This window comes from Palaemon carinicauda, chromosome 6 (genome assembly GCF_036898095.1).
Source record: "Palaemon carinicauda isolate YSFRI2023 chromosome 6, ASM3689809v2, whole genome shotgun sequence".
In the NCBI taxonomy this organism is placed as follows: Eukaryota; Metazoa; Arthropoda; class Malacostraca; order Decapoda; family Palaemonidae; genus Palaemon; species Palaemon carinicauda.
The window spans coordinates 166,930,169-166,954,971 of NC_090730.1; the positions used below are offsets into that span (position 1 = coordinate 166,930,169).

The following is a 24,803-nucleotide window of genomic DNA, read 5'->3' on the forward strand; positions in this document are numbered from 1 at the left end:
CACATGAACTGCTGCTGGGTCTGGAACTGGGGAACAGTACAAAGGAAGCCTCTTGGTCATGGAGGTGGCAAACAGATCTATCGTAGGCTGACCCCACAAGGTCCAAAGTTTGTTGCACACGCTCTTGTGAAGGGTCCATTCCGTGGGGATGACTTGATCTTTTCTGCTTAGGCGATCTGCTGCGACGTTCATGTTGCCCTGAATGAACCTCGTTACTAGAGTGAGGTTTAGACTTCTTGACCAAATGAGGAGGTCCCTTGCTATCTCGTACAGGTTCCTCGAATGGGTCCCTCCCTGCTTGGAGATGTAAGCCAAGGCTGTGGTGTTGTCGGAGTTCACCTCCACCACCTTGCCTAGCAGGAGGGACTTGAAGTTCATTAGGGCCATATGAACTGCCAGTAGCTCCTTGCAGTTGATGTGGAGCGTTTCCTGTTCCCTGTTCCACGTTCCCGAGCATTCCTGTCCGTTCAAGGTCGCGCCCCAGCCCGAGTCTGATGCATCCGAGAAGAGATGAAGATTGGGGGTCTGAATCGCTAACGATAGGCCCTCCTTGAGAAGGAGGTTGGTCTTCCACCACAAGAGAGTGGTCTTCATCTCTTTGGTGACAGGGATAGAGACTGCTTCGAGCGTCAAACCCTTGTCCCAATGAGCTGCTAGATGGAATTGGAGAGGGCGGAGGTGGAGTCTCCCTAACTCGACGAACAGGGCTAATGATGACAGGGTCCCTGTGAGACTCATCCACTGTCTCACCGAGCAACTGTTCCTCTTCAGCATGCTCAGGATGCAATCTAGGGCTTGGCTTATCCTTGGGGCCGATGGAAAAGCCCGAAAATCCTGACTCCGAATCTCCATTCCCAGGTAAACTATGGATTGGGAGGGAATGAGCTGGGACTTTTCTAAGTTGACTAACAGACCCAGTTCCTTGATCAAGTCTAAAGTCCAGTTGAGACTCTCCAGACAGCGACGACTCGTGGAGGCTCTCAACAGCCAGTCGTCTAAATAAAGGGAGGCTCTGATGTCCGATAAGTGGAGGAATTTTGCAATATTCCTCATCAGATGCGTAAACACCATAGGAGCTGTGCTTAGGCCAAAACACAGGGCTTGGAATTGGTACACAACCTTTCCAAAAACGAATCTCAGGAAAGGTTGGGAGTCTGGATGAATAGGAACGTGAAAGTAAGCGTCTTTCAGATCCAACGAGACCATCCAGTCCTCCTGCCTGACCGCTGCTAGGACCGACTTCGTCGTCTCCATAGTGAACGTCTGCTTGGTGACATAAGCATTGAGCGCGCTGACGTCCAGCACCGGTCTCCAACCTCCTGTCTTCTTGGCCACCAGAAAGAGACGGTTGTAGAAGCCCGGGGATTGATGGTCCCGGACTATAACCACTGCCTTCTTCTGTAACAGGAGCGACACCTCCTGGTGCAACGCTAGCCTCTTGTCCTTTTCCTTGTAGTTGGGAGAGAGGTTGATGGGAGAAGTGGTCAGAGGGGGTTTGCGGCAGAATGGTATCCTGTAACCCTCCCTTAGCCACCTGACAGACTGGGCGTCTGCACCTCTCCTTTCCCAAGCTTGCCAGAAGGTCTTGAGTCTGGCTCCTACTGCTGTCTGGAGAGGAGGAGAGTCAGTGTTTGCCTTTTGAAGTCTTGGGACCTTTCCTAGACTTGCTCCTGGAAGAGTCTGGACGGGAGCTTCCTCGGCTGGGGGCTCTGCCACGAAAGGGCGGAATAAACCTCGTAGCAGGAGTATCAGCCACTGGGGTGCGGTAAGTCCTGGGAACTGAGGGAGCAACCTTAGTCTTACGAGCTGAAGAGGCCACAAGATCATGAGTGTCCTTCTGAATCAAGGCCGCAGACAAATCCTTGATAAGCTCTTCGGGAAACAAGAACTTAGAAAGCGGAGCAAAAAGGAGTTGAGACCTTTGACAAGGTGTGATGCTGGAAGAAAGAAAGGTGCAAAGTTGCTCCCTTTTCTTAAGAACTCCTGACACAAACATTGAAGCAAGCTCGCCAGACCCATCCCGAATTGCTTTATCCATGCAGGACATTAAAAGCATGGCCGAGTCCTTGTCCGCAGGGGAGGTCTTCTTGCTAAGGGCCCCCAGGCACCAGTCTAGAAAATTGAACATCTCAAAGGCACGAAATACACCCTTTAGGAAGTGGTCTAAATCGGAGAAGGTCCAGCAAACCTTAGAGCGCCTCATTGCTGATCTACGAGGAGAGTCGACCAAACTTGAGAAGTCAGCCTGGGCAGAGGCAGGGACTCCCAAGCCTGGTTCCTCTCCTGTGGCATACCATACGCCTGCCTTAGAAGTGAGCTTAGTCGGTGGGAACATAAAGGAAGTCTTCCCTAGTTGCTGTTTAGACTGCAACCACTCCCCTAATATTCTTAAAGCTCTCTTAGATGACCTAGCAAAGACGAGCTTAGTATAAGTTGACTTAACAGGTTGCATGCCCAGCGAAAACTCAGATGGAGGAGAGCGAGGGGTAGCAGAAACAAAATGGTCCGGGTATACCTCTCTGAAAAGAGCCAGGACCTTACGAAAGTCAATGGGTAGAGGAGAAGACTTGGGTTCTTCCACGTCTGATGAGGGATCCAGGTGCGCAGCTTCCTCCTCAGAAACCTCATCACCAGAGTGTAGCGAAGTGAGAGGTAATGTAACAGTGGTATGCTGAACAGTAGAATCTGAACAAGCGGGTGCATAAACGCTTGTGGTTTCATCCTCAAGTCTCTGTTGTTGAGTTAAAACCTGAGGTTCAGGCTGCAAAGACTGGTCAGGAAGAGTAGAGGAAGGTAGGCGCATGGGTTGAGGTGGCTGACTCCTAGCATGAGTATCTTGTCTCAAGAGTTGCGCTTGCTGTAAGGGAAGCGGATGCGCAGTAGCAGGTTCCTGAGGAACGAGTTGAGGTTCCTGAGGTGTGAGCTGCGAGAGTTGAGGTAGCGGCTGCGCAGAACGCAGTTCTTGTCTCGCGAGTTGAGGTTCCTGAGGTGCTAGCCTAAGGAGTTGAGGCTCTCGCCTTGAGGAGGGTTGAGGTCGCTGCAGCGAGTGCTGAGGTGGTTGCCTCATGGATGGAAGAGGTTGTCGTACCTCAAGAGATTGTTGCCTCGCTGGTGGAACCGCAAGCGGAAGCGGAGGAAGTAAGGCATAAGACTCCTGCTCCCATTGCTGAGGTTGCCTTAAGGAAGGCGGAGGTTGCTGCACACCGCTGGTAACTGGCAACTCAGTACGCGGTAAGGTATCCTGAGGAACCTCAACTTCGTACGCCTGGCAGACTGGACTGCGGTGTGGCGGAGCGATCGCAGGAGGAGGTGTAACCTTCTCAGCCTGACACTCACGCATTAAGACCGCAAGCTGTGACTGCATGGACTGCAGCAAAGTCATCTTGGGGTCGACAGACGCTAAGGTCTGCTGAGGCAAAGCCTTAACAGAAGATGAGGTCTGTTGCGGCATCACCTTACCTCTCTTAGGAGGTGTGCAGTCACCTGATGACTGCGGAGAGTCAGAGCTAATCCAATGACTGCAACCAGGTTGTAGAACTCTTGAGGTCTGGACTTTGCGTTTGAGAGGTCTTGAGACCTGAGTCCAGCGTTTTCTCCCTGACATTTCTTCTGCAGACGAGTAAAAGACGGGCTCAATCGTCTGCGGGTGGGAGTGACGGTCTCTGTTAGACACGCCCGCAACCACCGAGGATACTTCCGTGCGCCGATCAAGGCCTGCCGAACCCTTTTGCCCTTCGACATTGCTTCTCCCCTGGGCTTGGGAGCTTGCAAGAGGTCCCGGACTGGGAGGACGACTGGCACGCACAGAAGTACCCTCACGCACCACACTGACACTAACACTAGCACTTGGCACTGCACTGACACTAGCACTTGGCACAGCACTGGCACTCTCAACTCCCACTGCACTTTTGACCTTAAGTTCTTTGACTTCTGCCATAAGAGACTTATGGTCACTAACCACCGATTCCACTTTGTCACCTAAAGCCTGAATGGCACGCAAAACATCGGACATATCAGGTTGAGCACAAATAGAAGGTTCGGGGGTAGCCACTACAGGGGGAGGAAAAGGTTGAGGATCATGAGGTGAGGAAAAAAGTGAAGAGCGAGAAGAACTCCTCCTAACTCTCTCTCTCTCTAACTTGGTTGAATATTTCAGGAATCGAACAAATTCAAGTTCCGAAAGACCGGCGCATTCCTCACATCGATCTTCCAACTGACAGGGTCTTTCCCTACAGTCAGAACAAGCGGTGTGAGGATCAACCGAGGCCTTCGGAACACGCCTATTACAAGACCTACATCGTCTATGGGGTGGGGCTTGTGAAAGGTCAGACATCTTGAATCAAAGAGTTAGTCAAGGGGGATTCCAAATCAAGCAAAAAGATCGTTAACCATTAATCAAAACCAAATAAAAGCTATCTAAGCTAATTAGAAAAGTTTCCAGTATAGCGAAAGCTGAAATTTTAGAGAAATACTTCACCAAAAACCGTGAACAATACTCCAAAATCATAAGCGTATCCCAGAATGTCTTGCCGGAAGCACGACAGAGGAAAAAGTGAGGTGGTGTCAAACTGCAGTACCTGGCCACAGGTGGCGCTGGTGAGTACACCCCCTTCTAGTATAGTGATAGCTGGCGTATCCCTCCCGTAGAATTCTGTCGGGCAACGGAGTTGACAGCTACATGATTATCGGGTAAGTTTAATATTGAAAAATCAGGTAATAACACTTACCAAAACAACAGCATGGTAAGCATTTCTGAGCTGTGCAAAAGTAACATCTTGGCCGATAGTAATATTACCGAGAAAAGATACCCGATCCTTGGAGGCAGTTTGCGTGAATGTATTTATGCAATTCTTCACTTCTGGATGATCTGGAGCAACACCGTATCTTACCAACCCAAATGGGACTGGCAACCTTTCATATATATCCACTTGAACTGAGCTGTGACTCTGAAAACAGAAATAGTAATTGCATGACATGGACACACCTTCGATACTTTTGAAATCTTTATATTCACAAAGGGTTTATTTATAGGCAGTCATAAATAATCTAAATAATACTTGCTAATGCATTAGAAATTATAAGAAATATTACTGAATTCATCTGGTGATGAACACGTGCTAGGAAATATTTTTGTTCCTACACTAGATACAAACCCTCATTCTTTACTATAGGAGATATTCTAGCGCGAGCTGGAAAATACGGCAGAAAAACCTTAACAAGGTCGTTAACGACCAGGCAGGTAATTACCCACCTGTCAGTGGTGGGGAACCGCCGGTCGGTAGCTGCTGTTTACCTTCAATCGAATTCTAGCCGTCACAGTAGTAACACCATTGCTCCTGCTTTATTTGCCTGGCAGACTAGCCTTTCTTTTTTTGAGTTTTGATTAATCCTTTTTCTTTTTCTTTGTTAGATCATGTCCTCTATTTTGAGGAAGCGTTCATAGCGCCTTTATGTCACCGCTGGATGTGGATCCTCTTTCCCTATGCCCCGTTACGGAGGTCATGGGTGTTCTGCTACCCTGTGGAGGATGGGTTCCCCTGCCAAGTATGTAGAAGTGGTCTTCGCAGTACCTCCTCCTCCTCCTCCTCCACTTCATTGTCCTCCCCACTTCGGAGGCTAGGAGGGAGAGAGAGAAGAGGAAAAGGAGAGCTCGCACTCCTTTGCCCAGTCATTCTCTCCGGAGTCACAGGCAACATAGGAAGAGACATAATCGTTCTTGCTCTTCCTTGCCTTCTGTCTCTTCACGAGATGTCTCGCTGCAAGACTAAGCGCTCTCGTCACAAACTTAAGAGCGCTTCCTCCTTACCCTAACATAGGGCATCAAGAGCGTATGCGCCAATATGTGCATACGCTCCAACAAGAGCATAGCTCCATCACGCGCCATGGGCTTAACTACGCACAAACTCCTGCGCGCCACCAATCTTCTGTGCAATGACTCTCTCCTGCACGCCAGTGCTCTCCTATGCACTCCCGGGCCTGCACGTGCGCATACGCGCCCAACACCTCACTTTCCTACCCGCCATACTGCGCACCATTCTACGCGCCAGGTAAAACCTGCGCGTCAACTTTCTAAAGTTAGAAGGACTTCTGACTAGTCAGCCATGTTACCTTCTCCCGCGGTGCCAGCGCTTACCAACACGTTAGCGCTTTACCAACGTGCCAGCACTTACCGGCGCGCCAGCCTTCTCCTGCATCCGCAAGGATATGCGCGCACGCCCGCGCGCCCCATATGATTCCACTATGCACGCACGCTAGGAATTTTCTCCTGCGCGCGCGCCCTACGGCTGGCACAGACATGCGAGAACACTCCCGCACACCCGTTTACGCCTTCACCTAGATGTTCTCGCCGAGGAGGCAGGCGAAATAGGAAGAGACGTTATCATTCTCGCTCTTTCTCGCCTTCTGTCTGTCCCCAAGACTTCTTGCCTCGAGATTATATACGCTCGTGCCACAAACCTGAGAAGAACGCTCCCTCTTGTCATCGTTCTGCCTCGCCGTCGTCGTCGTGCGAGGGATCATCTAAGGAACCAGGAGAGCGGCCAAGGGCAAAGTACGTCCTAACCTCGAACCCTCTTCATCGCATAACAGTTTGAGGGTCTCCGTCCGCTCTAGAAAAAGTCAGATAGAAAGCTTCTCCTTACTTCACTCTCTATCTTCAGAAAGATCGCTCTCGCCTTTGAATCTCGATCTCTGACCCTTTGAGGTCTCGTGACAAGGAGCTTCGGTTTCCCGGTGCGCTATACCGTCGTTTTCTCACAGCAAGTTGCTGAAACCTCGTGCTCTCGTGCATTTAGTCTCGCTGACACTTCGGTGTCTCGTGACAAGGGAGACTTCCGTTTTCCCGTTGCTCTAGCTCTTTGGGTTCTCGCAACACAACCTCTAGGGGCACGCACGATCACGCTGAACCTTCGGGTTCTCGTAACACAAGTCATCAAGAGTGTTACTCTTAGGTTAGAGAGTCTTCGGACTCTTGTCGCGCGGAGTGTTTGCGTATGCCCATCCAACACCGCGCCCATGACAATCAAGAGTTTTACTCTTATGGAAGAATCTTCAGACCACAGTCACGCAGGTGTTCGCACACAATTAGCGCTACACACGCAAATCTCCGGTCATACACTCGCGAGGTCAATCCCTCGCTCCCGTGTTTCAGACAACCTCCCTAATTCCTTTGCTCTCTAATGAGTTAAGGATTTCGAGTCTCTCGGAAACCTCGAAAGAAGATGCAGGGGTTCGGCCCTTCTTCTCTTCGGTTGAGAGCAGAAGGGAAAGGGGAAACGTGTTAGAGAGACTAAAAGAAAACACCCAGATAGAAGCGACGTATAACGCGATGCCGAGGGCTTCGGCCGCTCTCTTCGTTATCCTGCGCTTCATGTGGCAGCTCATGAGCTGCCCATGTTACGAGGTAACACTCATTGTCAACCTGAAACTTGATCAACTTATTGGGAAACTTAGATTGCTGACAGGAGGTTCGCCTCCAGGGATTAGAGATCCTTCCCTTATGAGGGAGTGATAACCTTCCTCGGAATTGGACGGTTTGAGAGATCCATTCCCCTTCCGAGGGAAAGCTTCCCCACTTCAGCCAGTCAGCAACCTTCCCTCCTTCGTAAGGAGTTGCGAACAGCTCAATGAGTTTTACCTCTGCTATCTCGTCCCCGGAGACTGTGCTTTCTCCCCTGGAGCTGGGGAAAAGCAAGTCTACGGCTTGTTCCTCCTTCGGGGGAACTTCTCCCTGGGAGTATGCTTGGCTCAGGCGATGTCCTTCTCTCTCGTTCACGAGAGGAGATTATTACGCCTACGTTTTTTCGGGAAAACTGGGAGAAAACTTGCCTTAGGCGATGCCCTCCTTCAGAGGATCTTCTCTCTCGTTCGCGAGAGAGAGAAATTATTACGCCTTCGCTTTTTTCCCATAAAACTTGGGGAAAGCTTGTCTTAGGCAATGTTCTCCTTCAGGAGAACTTCTCTCTCATTCGCGAGAGAGATTATTAAGCCTATGCTTTTTTCCCATAGAACTGGGAGAAAGCTTGTCTCAGGCCAGGTCCCACTTCGGGAGGACTCCTTTCTCGTTCACGAGAGGGAGATTTTTACACGAGAGGGAGATTTTTATGCCTAAGTTTTTTTCCCTAGAACTAGGAGAAAACTTGTCTTAGGCGATGTCCTCCTTCGGGAGAACTTCTCTCTCGTTCGCGAGAGAGAGATTATTACGCCTATGCTTTTTTTTTCCCATAGAACTGGGAGAAAGTTTGCCTTAGGCAATGTCCTCCTTCGGGAGGACTTCTCCCTCGTCCGCGAGAGAGAAATTATTACAACTACGCTTTTCCCCATAGAGAGGGGAGAAATCTTGCCTTTGGCAATCCCTCCTTCGGGAGGACTTTTCCCTCGTTTGAGAGAGAGAAGTTACTACGCCTACGCTTTTCCCCAAAGAGCAGGGAGAAAGCTTGTTTTAGGCGATCTCCTACGGGAAAACCTTCCAACCAATCACGAGAAAACTTGTAGGAGTTTGCTGATCCACGCGCCGCCTCCTTACGCTTTTGGTTCTCCTCCAAGGGCGGAGCGACGAGAGCCTTGTATTAAGCGACATTCTCCTTTGGAAGAACAAATCTACCCTGCGGAGGAGTTATTTTCATCCCTGACGTTCTCTCCCTCATGCCGTAAGGAGACATCTTTTTGAACCTACTGCTTCCCCTCACATTGACCCCTCGGGGTCTCATGACAATCACCCTTTCGGCGGGCGTGATCGGGAGCCTTTAAACTTTCGTCATGTTTATCCTACGGGTTCTCATGACCTTAGGAGTCCTTTGGGCCTCTGTTGCGTTGGATTTTCGAGTTCACACGACTTGGAACCTTCGAGTTTCAGTTATGCTGAGTAGTCGGGCTCTCGTAACAATTAGCACAGAGTGTCCGTGCACGCACGCAATTAGCACTATACACGCGACCATCGTCATTAAGAGTTTACTCTTATGACAGAGTCTTCCGACTCTCGTCAACGGTCTTCGCCATTACCTCCAGACACTCCGACTTCTACCATTCTTCCCCTTTTGATAAGAAAGATACGAGGGGTAAGATATAAGGTTTGTCTGCTACTCGCGTCTCCACTTTTTCCTGTAATAACACGCGAGGAATTATCGCAGCCTGAGGACTCCTCAAGAGAGCTGCTGTCGAGGGACTTAGAATCCTCCTATTTAAGGACTCTAAGAACTATGTGTTATATCTCATGCCTCGGCGATTTGCATCTGTCTCCTCGACCCTTTAACTCTCCAGCCTTAGACAGGCTATGTAGTGACAGTCTGGGGTTCGAGTCCCGCCCAGACTCGTTAGCGCCATCAGTGCCTACAACCTTACCATCCTTGTAAGCTAAGGTTGGGGGGTTTTGGGGGATCCTATAGATCTATCTGCTGAGTCTTCAGCAGCCACTGCCTAGCCTTCCCTGGTCCTAGCTAGGATGGAGAGGAGGCTTGGTCATTAACCATATATGGTCAGTCTCTAGGACATTGTCCTAACGGCTAGTGCAATGTCACTGTCCCTCGCCTCTGCCTTGCTTGAGCGACCTTTAAACCTAGTCTGTTCTCCGAGATCAGAGACGTCAACCTTCTCCTCTGATCTTGGATCCCCTCACGGCGAGGCTCACACCAGGCTAATCCTCGAAGAGACACTCTACTCTTCCAGGCTCTTCTCAGTCACAGAAGCGACTTCAATGTCCCTTCTGGCTTGACACGTGGTCTGATACAGTCGGCTACCTTGCGAGCCACGAGGACTTGTCAAACCAAAACTCTAGGCAGTCCCAACAAGAAGTCCTAACTGCTGGGGCTAAGACAATGGACTTCTTAACCGCTACAACAGCGACAATGTGAAGCAATTGTGTTCCCAAAAGGAAGGATCAGTAGTTCCCAGGCTTCCTTTTGTACCTCAGTGAGGAAAGCTTCTCTCAGTCTTGGCGATTAAGGGCTATCGCGCAGCCTTGAGCCTCATCTGTAGACGGAGAAGGGGTTGACATCTCCGCCTCAGAAGACATCACCTTGGTTGTTTCGGGGCTTGGAGTGATCTTGCCCCCCAGTTGAGATTAGACCATCTCCTTGAGACGTGTCTTACGTTCGCTGAAGGGTCTGCCCTATGAGCCCTGAAGGGCCTCAGGCTACTCTCTGAACCTTACGACCGTCTTCCTCGTACCTCTGTCCTCCGCTAAAAGGGTCAGTAAGCTACATGGTCTGTCTTACGTCACCCATTCTAAGAGATGGGGGGGGGGGGCGCGAGTGTCTCGCAACTTCGTACAAGGCTTGGTGGCTACTCATAATCCTTCATCTACCGATGAGAGATTTCGAGAATTTCCACAATCGATAAGGTAACACAGGATGCAGTCCAGTCGTTACTATGCCCAGTCAGGGCATCAAAGAAATATCTGAAGCGCACCAGATTTTTCAGACCACGTCTCCGTCATCTCTTCCTTGTACCAACAGGGTAAAGAAGAGAATCTCTCGCAACACCATCTCTTTCTGGCTCTAGAAAGTTATTGCGAGGTCTTTTTACAGAGACCCTGAGGCAGCACAACCCAGAGCCCATCAAGTTAGGGGAGTGGCTGCCTCTCTGGCGTTTAAGAGAAATTTCTCAGTCTCCCAAGTCTTTAGTGTTGGGGTCTGGAAACGCCGATCTACCTTCACTACTCACTATTTGAGCGATGTGACACATAGGTCTCTAGACACCCTTTCTATAGGGCCTATTGTGACAGGTCAACAGATGCTGTTACTACCTTACGCCCTTTCAGGGGACAGTAACCATTGGTTGAGGATTCTGGGTTACACCAGGTTTTAAGAAGGACATCCATCTATCCTTATTCGTCTCCTTCTCCCCCACATCTGGGGATTCTAGCCTGTATCCAGTTTCAGCTGGACTCGCCAATGGAAATAAGGTATGATACTCATCTGATGCCTCTCACAGGGTATAAGTTATACTCGTGGTCACGAGGTTTCCCCTTGGCAAGGTCGGGGGAATCCTAAGTTTGAAGAGGTCCGAGTCGAAGGTTCCAGACCCACTTCATCTTGTAACACTTGTTTCCTCGAGCCTGCGAACCTTCAGTCGTGCTGAAGATTATGGGGATCTACAAAGAAAGAAGATTAACGGAAGGTTGTTGCTTCAAAAGAGTCTAGTCTGAGGACTATCTTCCCTAGGATAGGGAACTCCTTGGCCGCCCTGGCCTCAAGAGTAAGTCTCCTATAATAAAGAATGAGGGTTTGTATCTAGCGTAAGAACAAATGACAAACTTATAACACAGTTTGTATTTTCCCTAACATACAAATCCGAATTCTTTACTCAAATCTTCCCTCCATCACCGCCCCCCTAGGATAGTCCTAGCTAGAATCCGATTGGAAGTAAACAGCATCTACCGACCGGCAGTCCCCCACCAATGACAGGTGGGTAATTTTCTGTCGTATTTTCCAGCTCGCGCTAGAATATCTCCTATAGTAAAGAATTTGGGTTTGTATGTTAGGAAAAATACAAACTCTGTTATAAGTTTGTCATATTTTAATGTTGTTACTGTTCTTGAAATATTTTATTTTTCCTTGTTTCCTGTCCTCACAGGGCTATTTTCCCTGTTGGGGCCTCTGGGCTTATAGCATCCTGCTTTTCCAACTAGGGTTGTAGCTTAGCAGGTAGTAGTAATAATAATAATAATAATAATAATAATAATAATAACAATAATAATTTCAATAATAATAGTCATATTGTAAATTTTTACATTTCTCCTAAATAAAGTCAACATTTTAAGTGTCTAATGTATAAACAGAATTAAGAAAGATACCAGGATTACTGTTAAATAAAAATACTTCAGAAATAAAGAGAGCATAGAATTATGAATGTTACATATACAAATATGCAGTAGTAACATGGGTACTGACAGGGAAAATTAAGGTCTTGAAAAGGTGGGACCTTAGAAACTAAAATCCAAGGGTGGAGTACGTTGGGGAGATTGTATTGTGAATGAGGAATTAGAGGAGAGCTCTAGGTTAGAAAAAAAAAGACTGAGAAAATCACTTCAATCTAACACCAATAATTTTAGACATACTGTACAGGGCAAACATAACTATTGAATTAATTCTTAAAAAGCTTCATAAACTGTATGAAAGTATTGAATTTTCAAATTTCCATATTGTCGTACTTTATTTCACAGGCTCTCTCACAGTGATCAGCAAAAGGATCAAAAGAATCTAAACTTGCATATCTATTTAAATGATAACAAGACTGGTAGCCCTTCTTGAAGACCTCTTAAAATGACCAATCATCACTCCTCGTTTGAAATGACAAATTCGGAGATAATTTGTATTTTTCCTAACCATACAAACCTTAGCTATTTACATTGGGTTTACCTTTTAGCGTAGCTGAAATGACGAGCCAATAGTTTTTAACGAGGGTTAACTACCCCCGCGCTAGTTAACGGGGGTAGGGGAAGGGATAGCTTGCTACCCCTCACCCCCCACACACCGGTGATTTGCTTCACTTCACTTAGAGGTAGGACTTGACTTGGGGGACAGGGCTGGCGGGCAAATATGTGTAAATAGCTAAGGTTTGTATGGTTAGGAAAAATACAAATTATCTCCGAATTTGTCATTTGTTCCGTAACCGAAATACAAACCACGCTATTTACATTGGGTGACTTACCCCTTAGGAAGGGTGGAAAGTACCCAGCCTTACTGACTTCAGCTTTGCCCGGGAACTCCGCCGCTCAGTGAGTAGCACTTGAGAGAAGGAGCCCCTGCACCTCACAAGTTCATTGCTTCGCTAGGAACGAGTGGCCTACATAAGTTGTGTGTGGAGGAAAGAGTGACTCATCCAATGAAGTTGACCTTGAGACCTTTAGATAGGAATCTAGGATAGGACGTTCCCAATACCACCTCGTCAGGGTATGGGGGACGCGACAGTATTAAGCTTAATACTAGGAGCACAAGGAAGCATGGGTTACCTGCAGAGGTTGAGGTCAGCTATGCGAAGACCAGGATGCTGCTTCCCCAAGAGAGGGGAGAATGAAGAAAGAAGTAAGGGTCAGACATACTCTTTCATTCATGCAGACTAAAACCGGGTAACAACGCCCTCAACCTACTGCTACTTGTCCATAAAGGAGCCTGAGGTTACACCAGCTGTTGTGCAGCCACCACAGGGCCGATAGAAAACGTATCGAGGCTCCTGTGGGTCACGTCCTGCAGGTAGTGGGCTGTGAAGGTCGTCTGACGCTTCCAGACCCCAGCTTGAAGCACCTGCGTCACAGAGAAGTTTCTCTTGAAGGCCAGGGACGTAGCAACACCCCTGACATCGTGTGCCCTAGGGCAACGTGACCGAGGAGGGTCTGGATTCAAGGCGTGGTAGATAACCCTTCGAATCCAAGCCGAGATGGTGTTCCTGGTGACCCTCCTCTTCGTCCTGCCTGTGCTTACAAACAATGCTCGCACTTGAGGACGGACTGCAGCTGTTCTCTTCAAGTAGTACCTCAGACACCTCACTGGACATAGTAGCAGCTGGTCTGGGTCGCTTGTTACAGAACGGAGACTCGCGATCCTGAAAGAGTGGAACTGAGGATCCGGCACCCCAGGATTCTGACTCTTGGCAACAAACTCAGGGACGAACCTGAAAGTTACCTCCCCCCATCCCCTTGAATGGGCGATGTTGTACGAGAGACCATGAAGTTCACTAACCCGCTTGGCCGAAGCCAAAGCGAGCAGGAAAGCCGTCTTCCAAGACAGGTGGCGATCGGAGGCCTGGCGTAATGGTTCGAAGGTAGGTCTCTTAGGAGCCCTGAGGACCCGAACCACGTTCCATGGAGGAGGTCTCACTTCCAACTGGGGGCAGGTAAGCTCATAGCTACGTATGAGTAGAGAGAGTTCTAGCGAGGAAGAAATGTCCACGCCTTTCAGCCTGAAAGCCAAGCTTAAGGCTGAGCGATAGCCTTTCACTGCCGAGACAGAAAGGTGCATTTCCTCCCGCAGATATACGAGGAACTCCGCTATTGCTGGAATAGTGGCATCGAGTGGAGAGATACCCCTCCCACGACACCAACCACAAAAGACTCTCCACTTCGCCTGGTAGACTCCCTCAGAGGACTTTCGCAGGTGCCGAGACATTCTCTCCGCAACCTGTTGCGAAAAGCCTCTCTCCGTGAGGAGACGCTGGACAGTCTCCAGGCGTGAAGCCGAAGCGAGGCCACGGCCTTGAGAGGGATGTTGGAGTGGGGTTGTCTGAGAAGCTCATGACGTGGAGGAAGTTCTCTCAGGAGCTCCGTCAGGAGCTGCAGAAGGTCCGGGAACCATTCCGCGTGATGCCATAGCGGAGCTATGAGAGTCATGGAGAGGTTGACCGATAGTCTGGTCCTGTTGAGCACCCTTCTCATCAGACAGAACGGTGGGAAGGCGTACACGTCAATGTTGTCCCACCGTTGCTGGAAAGCATCTTGCCAGAGAGCCTTGGGGTCCGGGACTGGGGAGCAGTACAGAGGCAGCTTGAAATTCAACGCTGTCGCGAACAGGTCCACGGTCGGGGAATCCCACAAAGTCAGGACTTTGATGGCTATCTGAGGATCCAAAGACCACTCGGTACTCACTATTTGCGAGGCCCTGCTCAGACTGTCGGCGAGCACATTCCTCTTGCCAGGAATGAAGCGAGCTGATAGTGTTATCGAGTGGATTTCGGTCCACCTCAGAATCTCTACTGCAAGATGGGATAGCTGCTGCGAAAAAGTGCCACCCTGCTTGTTGATATAAGCCACTACCGTGGTGTTGTCGCTCATCACCACCACGGAGTGATCCGCCAGGGTCCGTTGAAACTGTTGAAGAGCCAGAAAGACGGCCTTCAACTCTAGCAGGTTGATGTGCAGGCACTTTTCTGATTCTGACCAAAGGCCTGAGTTCCTCTGGTTCAGAACGTGCGCCCCCCACACTTCTTTTGACGCGTCCTAAACAGTGTCAATTCCGGGGGGAGGAAGAGAAGACTCACCCCCTTTCGCAGGTTCTCGTCGACCAGCCACCACCGCAGGTCCGTCCGTTCCAAAGATCCTATCGGGACCTGAACGTCCGGGGAATCGGATCCTTGATTCCACCAGGACTTGAGCCGCCACTGCAGGGATCTCATCCTGAGGCGGCCGTTTGGAACCAGACGAGCCAGGGAGGACAGGTGACCTAAGAGACGCAACCACGATTGGGCGGGAAGCTCTTCTCGCCTGAGGAAGGGTTCCGCCACCCTCCTCAGCCTTGCTATCCTGTCGTCTGATGGAAAGGCTTTGTGGAGATTGGTGTCTATTAGCATGCCTAGATAAACCAGTCATTGGGACGGCTGCAGAGAGGACTTCTCGAGGTTTACCACGATCCCCAGATCCTGGCAAAGATCTAGAAGCCTGTCTCGGTGCCGAAGAAGGGTCGACTCCGAGTCTGCTAGGATCAGCCAGTCGTCCAGATAACGAAGGAGACGGATGCCGTTCCTGTGCGCCCACGATGAAATCAGGGTGAACACTCTGGTGAACACCTGAGGTGCTGTGGAGAGAACGAAATAGAGCACCTTGAACTGGTAGATCTTGTTGTCTAGGCAGAATCTCAAGTACTTCCTGGAAGACGGATGGATTGGGATCTGGAAGTACGCGTCCTTTAGATCCAGTGTGCACATGAAGTCTAGAGGTCTCACCCCAAGTCTGACCGTGTCCGCTGTCTCCATACTGAACCGAGTTTGCTTGACAAACCCGTTCAGAGCCAAGAGGTCGATGACAGTTCTCCAGCCTCCAGACGCATTCTTTACAAGAAAGAGTCGACTGAAGAAGCCTGGGGAGCCGTCGACGACCTTCTGGAGAGCATCCTTCTTGAGCATGGTCTCGACTTCTGCCCGAAGGGCTAGCCCCTTTACCGATCCCATGGCATAGGAGCTCAACGACACTGGATTCGCTGTCAGGGGAGGTTGAGATGTTATGAACGGGACGCAATAGCCTTGGCCGATCACTGAAACCGTTCAAGCATCGGCCCTGTGTTGCTGCCACCTGTGCACGCAACGTCGATGGTATCCCCCCACAGGTGGACACGCGGGGGGATTGCCACTCCTAGTGTCTGCGGCCGCGGCCGCTCCCTCTAGGAGTCTTGTCTCCCCTGGAGGACTTACCGCCCCTCTTGACCTTGGCTGGAAAGGGCTGGGGCTTAGACACCACTTTCTTAGCTGCCGGTGCCTGCTTCGATGCCTTACGAGGCTGCTGCTGCTGTTGCTGCGGAGCTGGAGGCTTATAGGGCCGAGCTGTAAGGGCCCTATGGAGGAGGGAGTCCTGGCTAGATTTCCTCCACCTCTCAGTTGTTCGCTCCATATCCTGTGGCTCCAACAGATTCTCCCCAAGAAGGGAAGCATGTCTGAGCCTACAAACATCCACGGCGGGGACCTTCGGGTGGAACCTCTCGGTCACCGCATCGCGCCGCTTCAATACCGAGTTGGCCCACAGGGTGGTGACCTGGTGCTCCAGGAACTCGATGGAGCGGGTGCCCGAGAGTAAGAAGGTCTCCAGGGCCTTCCTATTGGTCTCCTTAGACAAGTCCTCGGAGCGCAATAGGATGCCCAGAGTTCCTAGCCATATATCCAGCCACGAAGTGGCCTGCATGGCGCACTTCGCGACCTTCTCATGGCTCAGGATCTCCGACGCCGAGAACGACACCTGCCGGGCGGAGAGCTTCTCGAAAGGAACTCCCTTAGCCAGCTCTTCTACGGAGTGATGGAGAGGAAGAGCGAGACTAGACTCACCCAAGATCTCAAAATACCTCCTCTGCTGGAGACGAGGAGGTGGGATGAGTTTGTTCCTGGCAGAGGAACGACTGGAGGAGGCAAGAATCGCGAGTTGGGCATTGGCCCTGGCTCTGGCACTCTTCAATCCCCGAGACCAGGGCAGAGCCGTACTGGTCTTAGGGGCCTTCTGAACATCGAACACCTGGTCCAGGACCGTGTCCTTGCCTTCTTGAGGGGCGATCACGGGGTCCATGAACCCGTTGAGTTGACTCATCAGGCTCAGGACCTGCCAGAAGGCATGTTCAGATTCCTGCTGGTCTTCTCCTTGCGGGCTGGCAGCTAAGTCTCCCGTCCCCGGAATCTCTTCCTGGGCGAAGCGTGGACGTTCTCCCGGGGAGCAGCGGGTTCCTGGCGAATCCTTGAAGACGATTTCGGGATGGTCTTGGAGTCCTTGGGTTCCCTCCTGGGAGGGATACAGGATCCCAACAAAGAGGTTTGGAGAGCACCTTCCGTGCGAGACGATTCTCCTCCATGAAGAGAAGGCTCCCCCCTTGGTGCCGAGGGGGAGACTATCACCTCACTGGACTCACCCGAGGACGGAAAAGCCTCGTCCACGGGAGAAGGAGAAAACGCCTGCGAAGGGGATGGGGCCTTCCCGACAGACCTCTTAGGAACCAACTTCTCCCTGGGGGGAAGTCACCACGAAGTCCACTCCTCTCCTTCTCTTCAGCGGAGGAGAGGCAGTCGTTGGCTTGTGACCCTGATCGGCGAGTGCTGGCTTCATAGCCTTCACTAACGCCCGCATCAGAGGACTAAACCAAGTCTGTCGCTCCACGGACACAGAGTCCGAAATCCCCGCTGGAGGGAAGGGGATCGGGTGATCCTTCGAAGTGGACACCACTGGACCTGCCTGAAAAGAAAAAGGGAAAGAAAGACGCACTGACCTCTCTGAAGTGTCTTCCCTATCCTGCACAAGAGTCCTGCGCTTTGGTGGAGGCGATCCTGACCGCGGTCTGGCGACACGCATTCCTGCTGCTGTCATGGGCTGCGAAATCCGGAGCAAACGGTGGTCACGCGGGCGAGCGGTCGCGCGGGCGAGCGGGCGAGCAGGTGAGTGGGCGCGAGGGCATACAGGCGAACGAGCGAGTGGGCGAGCCTGTGAACGAACGCGTTGGCGCGTCGGTGAGGGAGCGTGTTGACGCGCGGGCGAGCGAGAACGCTCCGAAGATCGCTGACGACGTTGTTCAGGAGACCTGTAGCGCGTGGGAGAGCGATTGCGAGCAGGCGATCGGTGGTGCGCTGGTGAACGCTGGCGCGTAGGCGAGCGATGGCGCGTTGGCGAGCAACAGCGCGTAGATCGCGTAGGCGAACGACCGCACGAGGGCGAGCTAACAGAGGGCAACCCATGTCCTTCCAGATCTTCTGGGCGACGGCGCGTTGGAGAACGCTTGCGCGCAGGCGATAGGTCACGCGGGCGGTCTGGAGATCGCCGATGTTCAGGTGATCGCTGACGCGCAGGAGAACGCTGACGAGCAGGCGATTGTTGAATCGTCTGTGATCGCTGGGGAGCAGGCGATTGTTGAATCGTCTGTGATCGCTGGCGAGCAAGAGGGCGACGCGTGGAATCCTGTGAGGGAACACTCGGCGCGGGGCGCAAAGGCGAACGTTCACGAACAGGTACAGGAACAGGAGGCGCGTGGGCGTACGTGTGTTTTGGAAACACGCTGGAGAACGCGAGCGATGTTGTGCAGGAACAAGCTGAGGATCGCGAGGGCGCTCAGGAGACTGATGGCGCGCGGGGCGCACAATAGGAACTGCAGGATATTCGGAGACCACAGGGGAGCGCTGGCGAGCAGTGGGGCGATGGTCCTCAGAAGAGCGCTGACGGTCAGAAGAGCGCTGACGAGCAGGAGAGCGCCTGTGTGCTAAAACTGCAGAAGGGCAAGCAGGGGAACGCTGGCGCGCTGGGCGCTCAACAGGAACAACAGGTTGAAGGATGTCCTCAGGAGAGCGCTGGCGAGAAGAGGGGCGATCATCAGGAGAGCGCTGGCGAGAAGAGGGGCGATCATCAGGAGAGCGCTGGCGAACAGGAGATCGCTGACGAACAGGAGAGCGCAGACGAACAGGAGAGCGCTGACGAGCAGGAGAGCGCTGACGAGCAGGAGAGCGCCTGTGCGCTAACACTGCACGCACAAGGGAAGAATCCCTTTGCCCCGAAGGGACTGTTGCCCGTCGGGTGACGAGGTCAGGTTGCTGAACATCTGCCCCAGAAGTTGAAGGTCTGGAAGGCGTAGGAGACCGATCCCCAGAGAGGTCTAAGGAAGCTGGAGCTGCAGGCTGTTTACGGCGAGGAGAGTCCCCTTCGGAGGAAGAAGGTGAAGATCCAAAAAGGTGCCTCTTAGCACCCTTATAAGGAGACGGGAGGCCCTTGCGACGCAGCGGACGGTGAGCCTTACGGCGAAGGCGGCCATGAGGAAGATCGTCAGGACCATCAGTCCTCCAAAGTGGAGTCTCAGTCAAAGCACTCCCCTTAGAGGGAGGCTGGACAGCAGAAGAGCCCGCGGGACTCCCTTCCCCCTTCGAAGGATGTACGGAAGGGGGAGGAGAGCCGTCAGCACCAACATCCACAACTGCACCTGCAGAGGATTGCCCTGCCCCGTCGGAAGCCTCTGTCACCACGACGTCGACGATAGACAAAGGGTCTACCTCTGCTATCACCGGCGACTGCTTAACAGCGGCCCCTAACTGGACAAGGTCAATCAGGGCTACCCTGGAGGGCAGGCCCTTAAGCCCCAGGGAAGCCCAAATCTGAAAAAGATCATCGTTAGACAACGATTCATCAATAACCTCCCCCAGAGGAGGAGGAGGAACCCCCCCGCTATGGGAGGCGACGCCCTCTCCCCCAACACAAGGTCGGGAAACAGAACTAGGGCCTGCGCTCCCACTCGGCCGACTCTCCTTAGGAGCCGAACGAGGGGGAGCTTCGGAGGAGGTTTGGGCGGCGAAAGAAGAGTCCCGAGAACCTTCCTCCTTCAAGGCAACCCCGGAAGGAGAACGGTCTCTCTTGGACTTCTTACGCCGGCGGCCAAACCTCTCCCACTGGGAGGCAGACCACTCCCTGCACTCACTACACGTATTCTCCTGATTACACCGACGGCCTCGACACTGCGGGCAAAGGGTGTGAGGATCAGTGTCCATGGCCGACATAAAAGTACCACAAGGGCGGCCGGCAATTCCAGGGCACTTGCGCATAGTGAACAATAAAGGTGGTCAACTTCTAAACACACACACACAAACTGAAAGAAAAAGCAGAAAAAGATTAAGGCTGTCAACGAGGATGATGGACAGACACGTCTGTTCATCGCCGGAGCCAAAAGTGAAGTGAAGCAAATCACCGGTGTGTGGGGGGGAGGGGTAGCAAGCTATCCCTTCCCCTACCCCCGCTAACTAGCGCGGGGGTAGTTAACCCTCGTTAAAAACTATTGGCTCGTCATTTCAGCTACGCCGAAAGGTAAACCCAATGTAAATAGCGTGGTTTGTATTTCGGTTACGGAACAAAGGAAAGTTCTCACTAAGCATAATTAATCTAAAGATTTTAATCTGTAAGACAATGTTGTACATCCAGACTGACATGAGCTTGTTGGTTGCCTTTGCTATTTAGACAGCTAATCCCAGCTGAAACTATCTATTTACATGTAAATTCATTATGGTATAGGCTGCTATTTATTCATGCCAGCCATTACTATCCTACCATGGATAGAAAACCCTCACTATAATGGCTTACTCACTAGACAACATAAGGTATTGTTGATATATGAATCATTCAGCTGCAATGTATAAAGTTCTTTATATTATAACTAACATCGAGGTTGTGGGATGAGATGATGGTTGGTCAGGAGTTGTATACCCGATTTGTCGACCACCAAAAATAAAACTTTCTTTAAATATGCTAAAGTGTGCATTAAAAAGTTCATTGGTCCAAAGAAATTATAAGGGTCCTCTCTCGATAAAAGAAGATAGCCTTCAGTCATTTTTTTTCTACTTCATGTAAGGGGTTAACTGCTGCACTGCAATTGTTCAGTGGCTACTTTCCACTAGGCAAGGGTAGAAGAGACCTTATAGCTATAGTAAGCAGCTTTTCTAGAAGGACACTCTAAAATCAAACTATTAATCTCTAGTCTTGGGTAGTGCTATAGCCTCTGTACCATGGTCTTCCACTGTCTTGAGTTAGAATTCTCTACCTTGAGGATATATTCAGGCAAACTATTCTATCTGTTTCCATATTTCCTTTCCTCACTGGGCTACTTTCCCCATTGGAGCCCTTGGGCTTTCAGCATCCTGTTTTTCCAACTAGGGTTATAGTCTAGCTAGTAATAATAATAAAAACTCTTAAGTACTGCCCTGTACATGTACAGAAAAAAAATGTGATATAGACAACATAATCCTCAATAGAATCCAGTTACAATTAAAACAGTGGAGGAAAACAGCATCATATTTCTCATATTGTAAATCAAAATCCTTCAAAAAGGAGAAATCCCAAAAAATACTGCCCTAGTTTATGAACCCCTTACAGTTTCTAAACATTTCTCACCTTTAATAACTGCTGAGCAGTGTAGAATCCAGCAGGTCCACTACCAATAATACAGACCTGGGGGGTATTATTTGAGGCAGTACTAAAATTAGAAAGAGCTTTTCTATATGCCTCTCTACCAACTAATGTCTTTGCATACCTGTAATTAAAAAAGATACAACAGTTAAAAGTGTTTCCACTATTATCAAATTTACAGTTAGAAACCAAATGAGGTTCTTAAGCTCTAAACTAGTTTTTGTTCAAACCCATCATTCACATCATAGCCACATTTGTGAGATATCCATTACTAAAATGTTGGCATTAAATGATTGACAAGGTTATAATGAGATAAAATACATTACAGTATATTACAACCAATCTAAAAAACACCAATAACTAACAACTAACATATGCATTATTGTACAGAATTTCTAACCTCAGTACATGTACTGTAAAATGATATTTTCATAATAAAATAAATTTTTGAATATACTTACCCGCTGGTTATATAATGGCTAAAGTCTCCTGACGCCCTGGCAGAATTTTAAATCTTGCGCTATCGTATATATATCAGGTGTACACCAGCGCCCTCGCAGTACCACAGGTGGAACTACACCCACAAGCCTCAGATCTTCCATGCCTCGTAGTGATACCACAGGTAGTCTCTAGAGGGGAGGAGGGCGGGTATAAAATTTATATAACCAGCAGGTAAGTATATTCAAAAATTTATTTTAATATGAAAATATCATTTTTAAATATAAAACTTACCCACTGGTTATATAATGGCTGATTGACACCCCTTGGTGGTGGGTCAGAGACAGCTAAATATTTGAAAATTCACTTAAGCATTACACAAATAACTTAAGTGGTTCTCACCTGATAAGGAAGCTGACAGCAATGATACTCTGCCTCATTTTGTCCGCTATCCTTAGGAGATCCAGTGATCCACTCGGGGCTGATGATCTCTAGAAGCTGTCAAACGGTACAACCACCTATAACATGACAGGACCTCAACTAATACCCTTGTTCCGGGCGCACTCTAGGAACAAATTGACCACCTGACCAAATCAAAGATTGCGGAAAACTGACGACCAATCTCCACAAACAACCATAACTTACGAGTTCCAAGAGATAGAAAAGGGGTATTAGGAAAAGGGAACGTAGTGGTAGATCATTCACCTACTATCGCATTCGCTGCTACGAATGGACCCAACGTATAACAGTCCTCATAGAGAGTCTGAACATGTTTCAAATAATGAGATGCGAATACTGACTTACTACTCCAAAAGGTCGTATCCATCAAACTTTGCAGAGATCGATTCTGCTTGAAAGCTACTGAAGTGGCTACCGCTCTGACTTCATGTGTCTTTACTTTAAGAAGCCTCTGGTCCGCCTCATTATACTGGGCGTGAGCTTCTCGAATTAACAGTCTAATGAAAAATGATAAGGCATTCTTTGACATGGGCAGTGAGGGTTTTCAAACTGCACACCACAGAGCGTCTGAGTCGCCTCTCAGATTCTTCGTTCTGTCCACATAGGCTATAACCGCAATGCTCTTACTGGACAGAGCACCTTCTCCAACTCATCTCCCACCAAATCATAAAGGTTAGGGATCTCGGAGGATTTGGGCCATGGCCGAGTTGGATTTTCATTCTTGGCCAAAAACCCTAGTTGTAAGGAACAAATAGCTTTTCCATCCCGAAAACCAATGTGCCTGCTTAAAGCGTGTACTTCACTTACTCTTTTAGCAGTGGCTAAGCTAACCAGAAATGACAAATTCGAAGATAATTTGTATTTTTCCTAACCATACAAACCTTAGCTAATTACAAAGGGTTTACTTTTAGCGCAGCTGAAATGACGAGCCAATAGTTTTAACGAGGGTTAATTACCCCCGCGCTAGTTAGCGGGGGGTGGGGAAGGGTAGCTTGCTACCCCTCCCCCCTCCACACACCGGTGACTTGCTTCACTTCACTTAGAGGTAGGACTTGACTTGGGGGTCAGGGATGGCGGGCACATATGTGTGAATAGCTAAGGTTTGTATGGTTAGGAAAAATACAAATTATCTTCGAATTTGTCATTTGTTCCGTAACCGAAATACAAACCACGCTATTTACAAAGGGTGACTTACCCCTTAGGAAGGGTGGAAAGTCCCCAGCCTTACTGACTTCGGCTTGCCCGGGGGCTCGATCCCTCAGTGAGCAGCACTAGAGAGAGGGAGCCCCTGTACCTCACAAGTTCCTAGCATCGCTAGGAACGAGTGGCCTACATAAGCAGTGTGAGGAGGAGTGTGTGACTCGTCCTATGAAGTTGACCTTGAGACCTTCAGATAGGAATTCTAGGATAGGACGTTCCCCATACCACCTCGTCAGGGTATGGGAGACGCAACAGTATTAAGCTTAATACTAGGAGCACAAAGAAGCATGGGTTACCTGCAGAGGTCGAGGTCAGCTATGCCAGGACCAGGATGCTGCTTCCCCAAGAGAGGGGAGAATGAAGAAAGAAGTAAGGGTCAGACATACGCTTTCATTCACGCAGACTAAGACCGGGTAACAACGCCCTCAACCTACTGCTACTTGTCCAAAAAGGAGCCTGAGGTTAGACCAGCTGTTGTGCAGCCACCACACGGCCGATAGAAAACGTATCGAGGCTCCTGTGGGTCACGTCTTGCAGGTAGTGGGCTATGAAGGTCGTTTGACGCTTCCAGACCCCAGCTTGAAATACCTGCATCACAGAGAAGTTTCTCTTGAAGGCCAGGGATGTAGCAATACCCCTGACATCGTGGGCCTGAGGGCGACGTGACGGAGGAGGGTCAGGATTCAGGGCATGGTAGATAACCCTTCGAATCCAAGCTGAGATGGTGTTCCTGGTGACCCTCCTCTTTGTCCTGCCTGTGCTCACAAACAAAGCTCGCACATGAGGACGGACTGCAGCCGTTCTCTTCAAGTAGTGCCTCAGACACCTCACTGGACATAGTAGCAGCTGGTCTGGGTCGTTTGTTACAGAACGGAGACTCGCGATCCTGAAAGAGTCGAACCGAGGATCCGGCACTCCAGGATTCTGAGTCTTGGCCACAAACTCAGGGACGAACCTGAACGTTACCTCCCCCCATCCTCTTGAATGGGTGATGTCGTACGAGAGACCATGAAGTTCACTAACTCACTTGGCCGAAGCTAAGGCGAGTAGGAAAGCCGTCTTCCAAGACAGGTGGCGATCGGAGGCCTGGCGTAATGGCTCGAAGGGAGGTCTCTTAAGAGACCTGAGGACTCGAACCACGTTCCAAGGAGGGGGTCTCACTTCCGACTGGGGGCAGGTAAGCTCATAGCTACGTATGAGTAAAGAGAGTTCTAGCGATGAAGAAATATCCACGCCCTTCAATCTGAAGGCCAAGCTTAAGGCTGAGCGATAGCCTTTCACTGCCGAGACAGAAAGGCGCATTTCTTCTCGCAGATACACGAGGAAGTCCGCTATTGCTGGAATAGTAGCATCAAGTGGAGAGATACCCCTTCCACGA

At 50.1% G+C, this 24,803-nt stretch overlaps 1 protein-coding gene across 1 annotated transcript in view; it reads right to left on the reverse strand.

The window, feature by feature from the left end:
- dare (NADPH:adrenodoxin oxidoreductase, mitochondrial) overlaps positions 1 to 24,803 on the reverse strand; it is an 85,002-nt gene that overhangs the window by 46,487 nt on the left and 13,712 nt on the right. Inside the window, exons 2-3 of the mRNA XM_068375666.1 lie at positions 21,314 to 21,452; positions 4,728 to 4,946 (exon numbers count right to left, since the gene is read on the reverse strand). Of these exons, the coding sequence (XP_068231767.1) occupies positions 4,728 to 4,946; positions 21,314 to 21,452 (358 nt within the window). The remainder of the gene's footprint in view (positions 1 to 4,727; positions 4,947 to 21,313; positions 21,453 to 24,803) is intronic.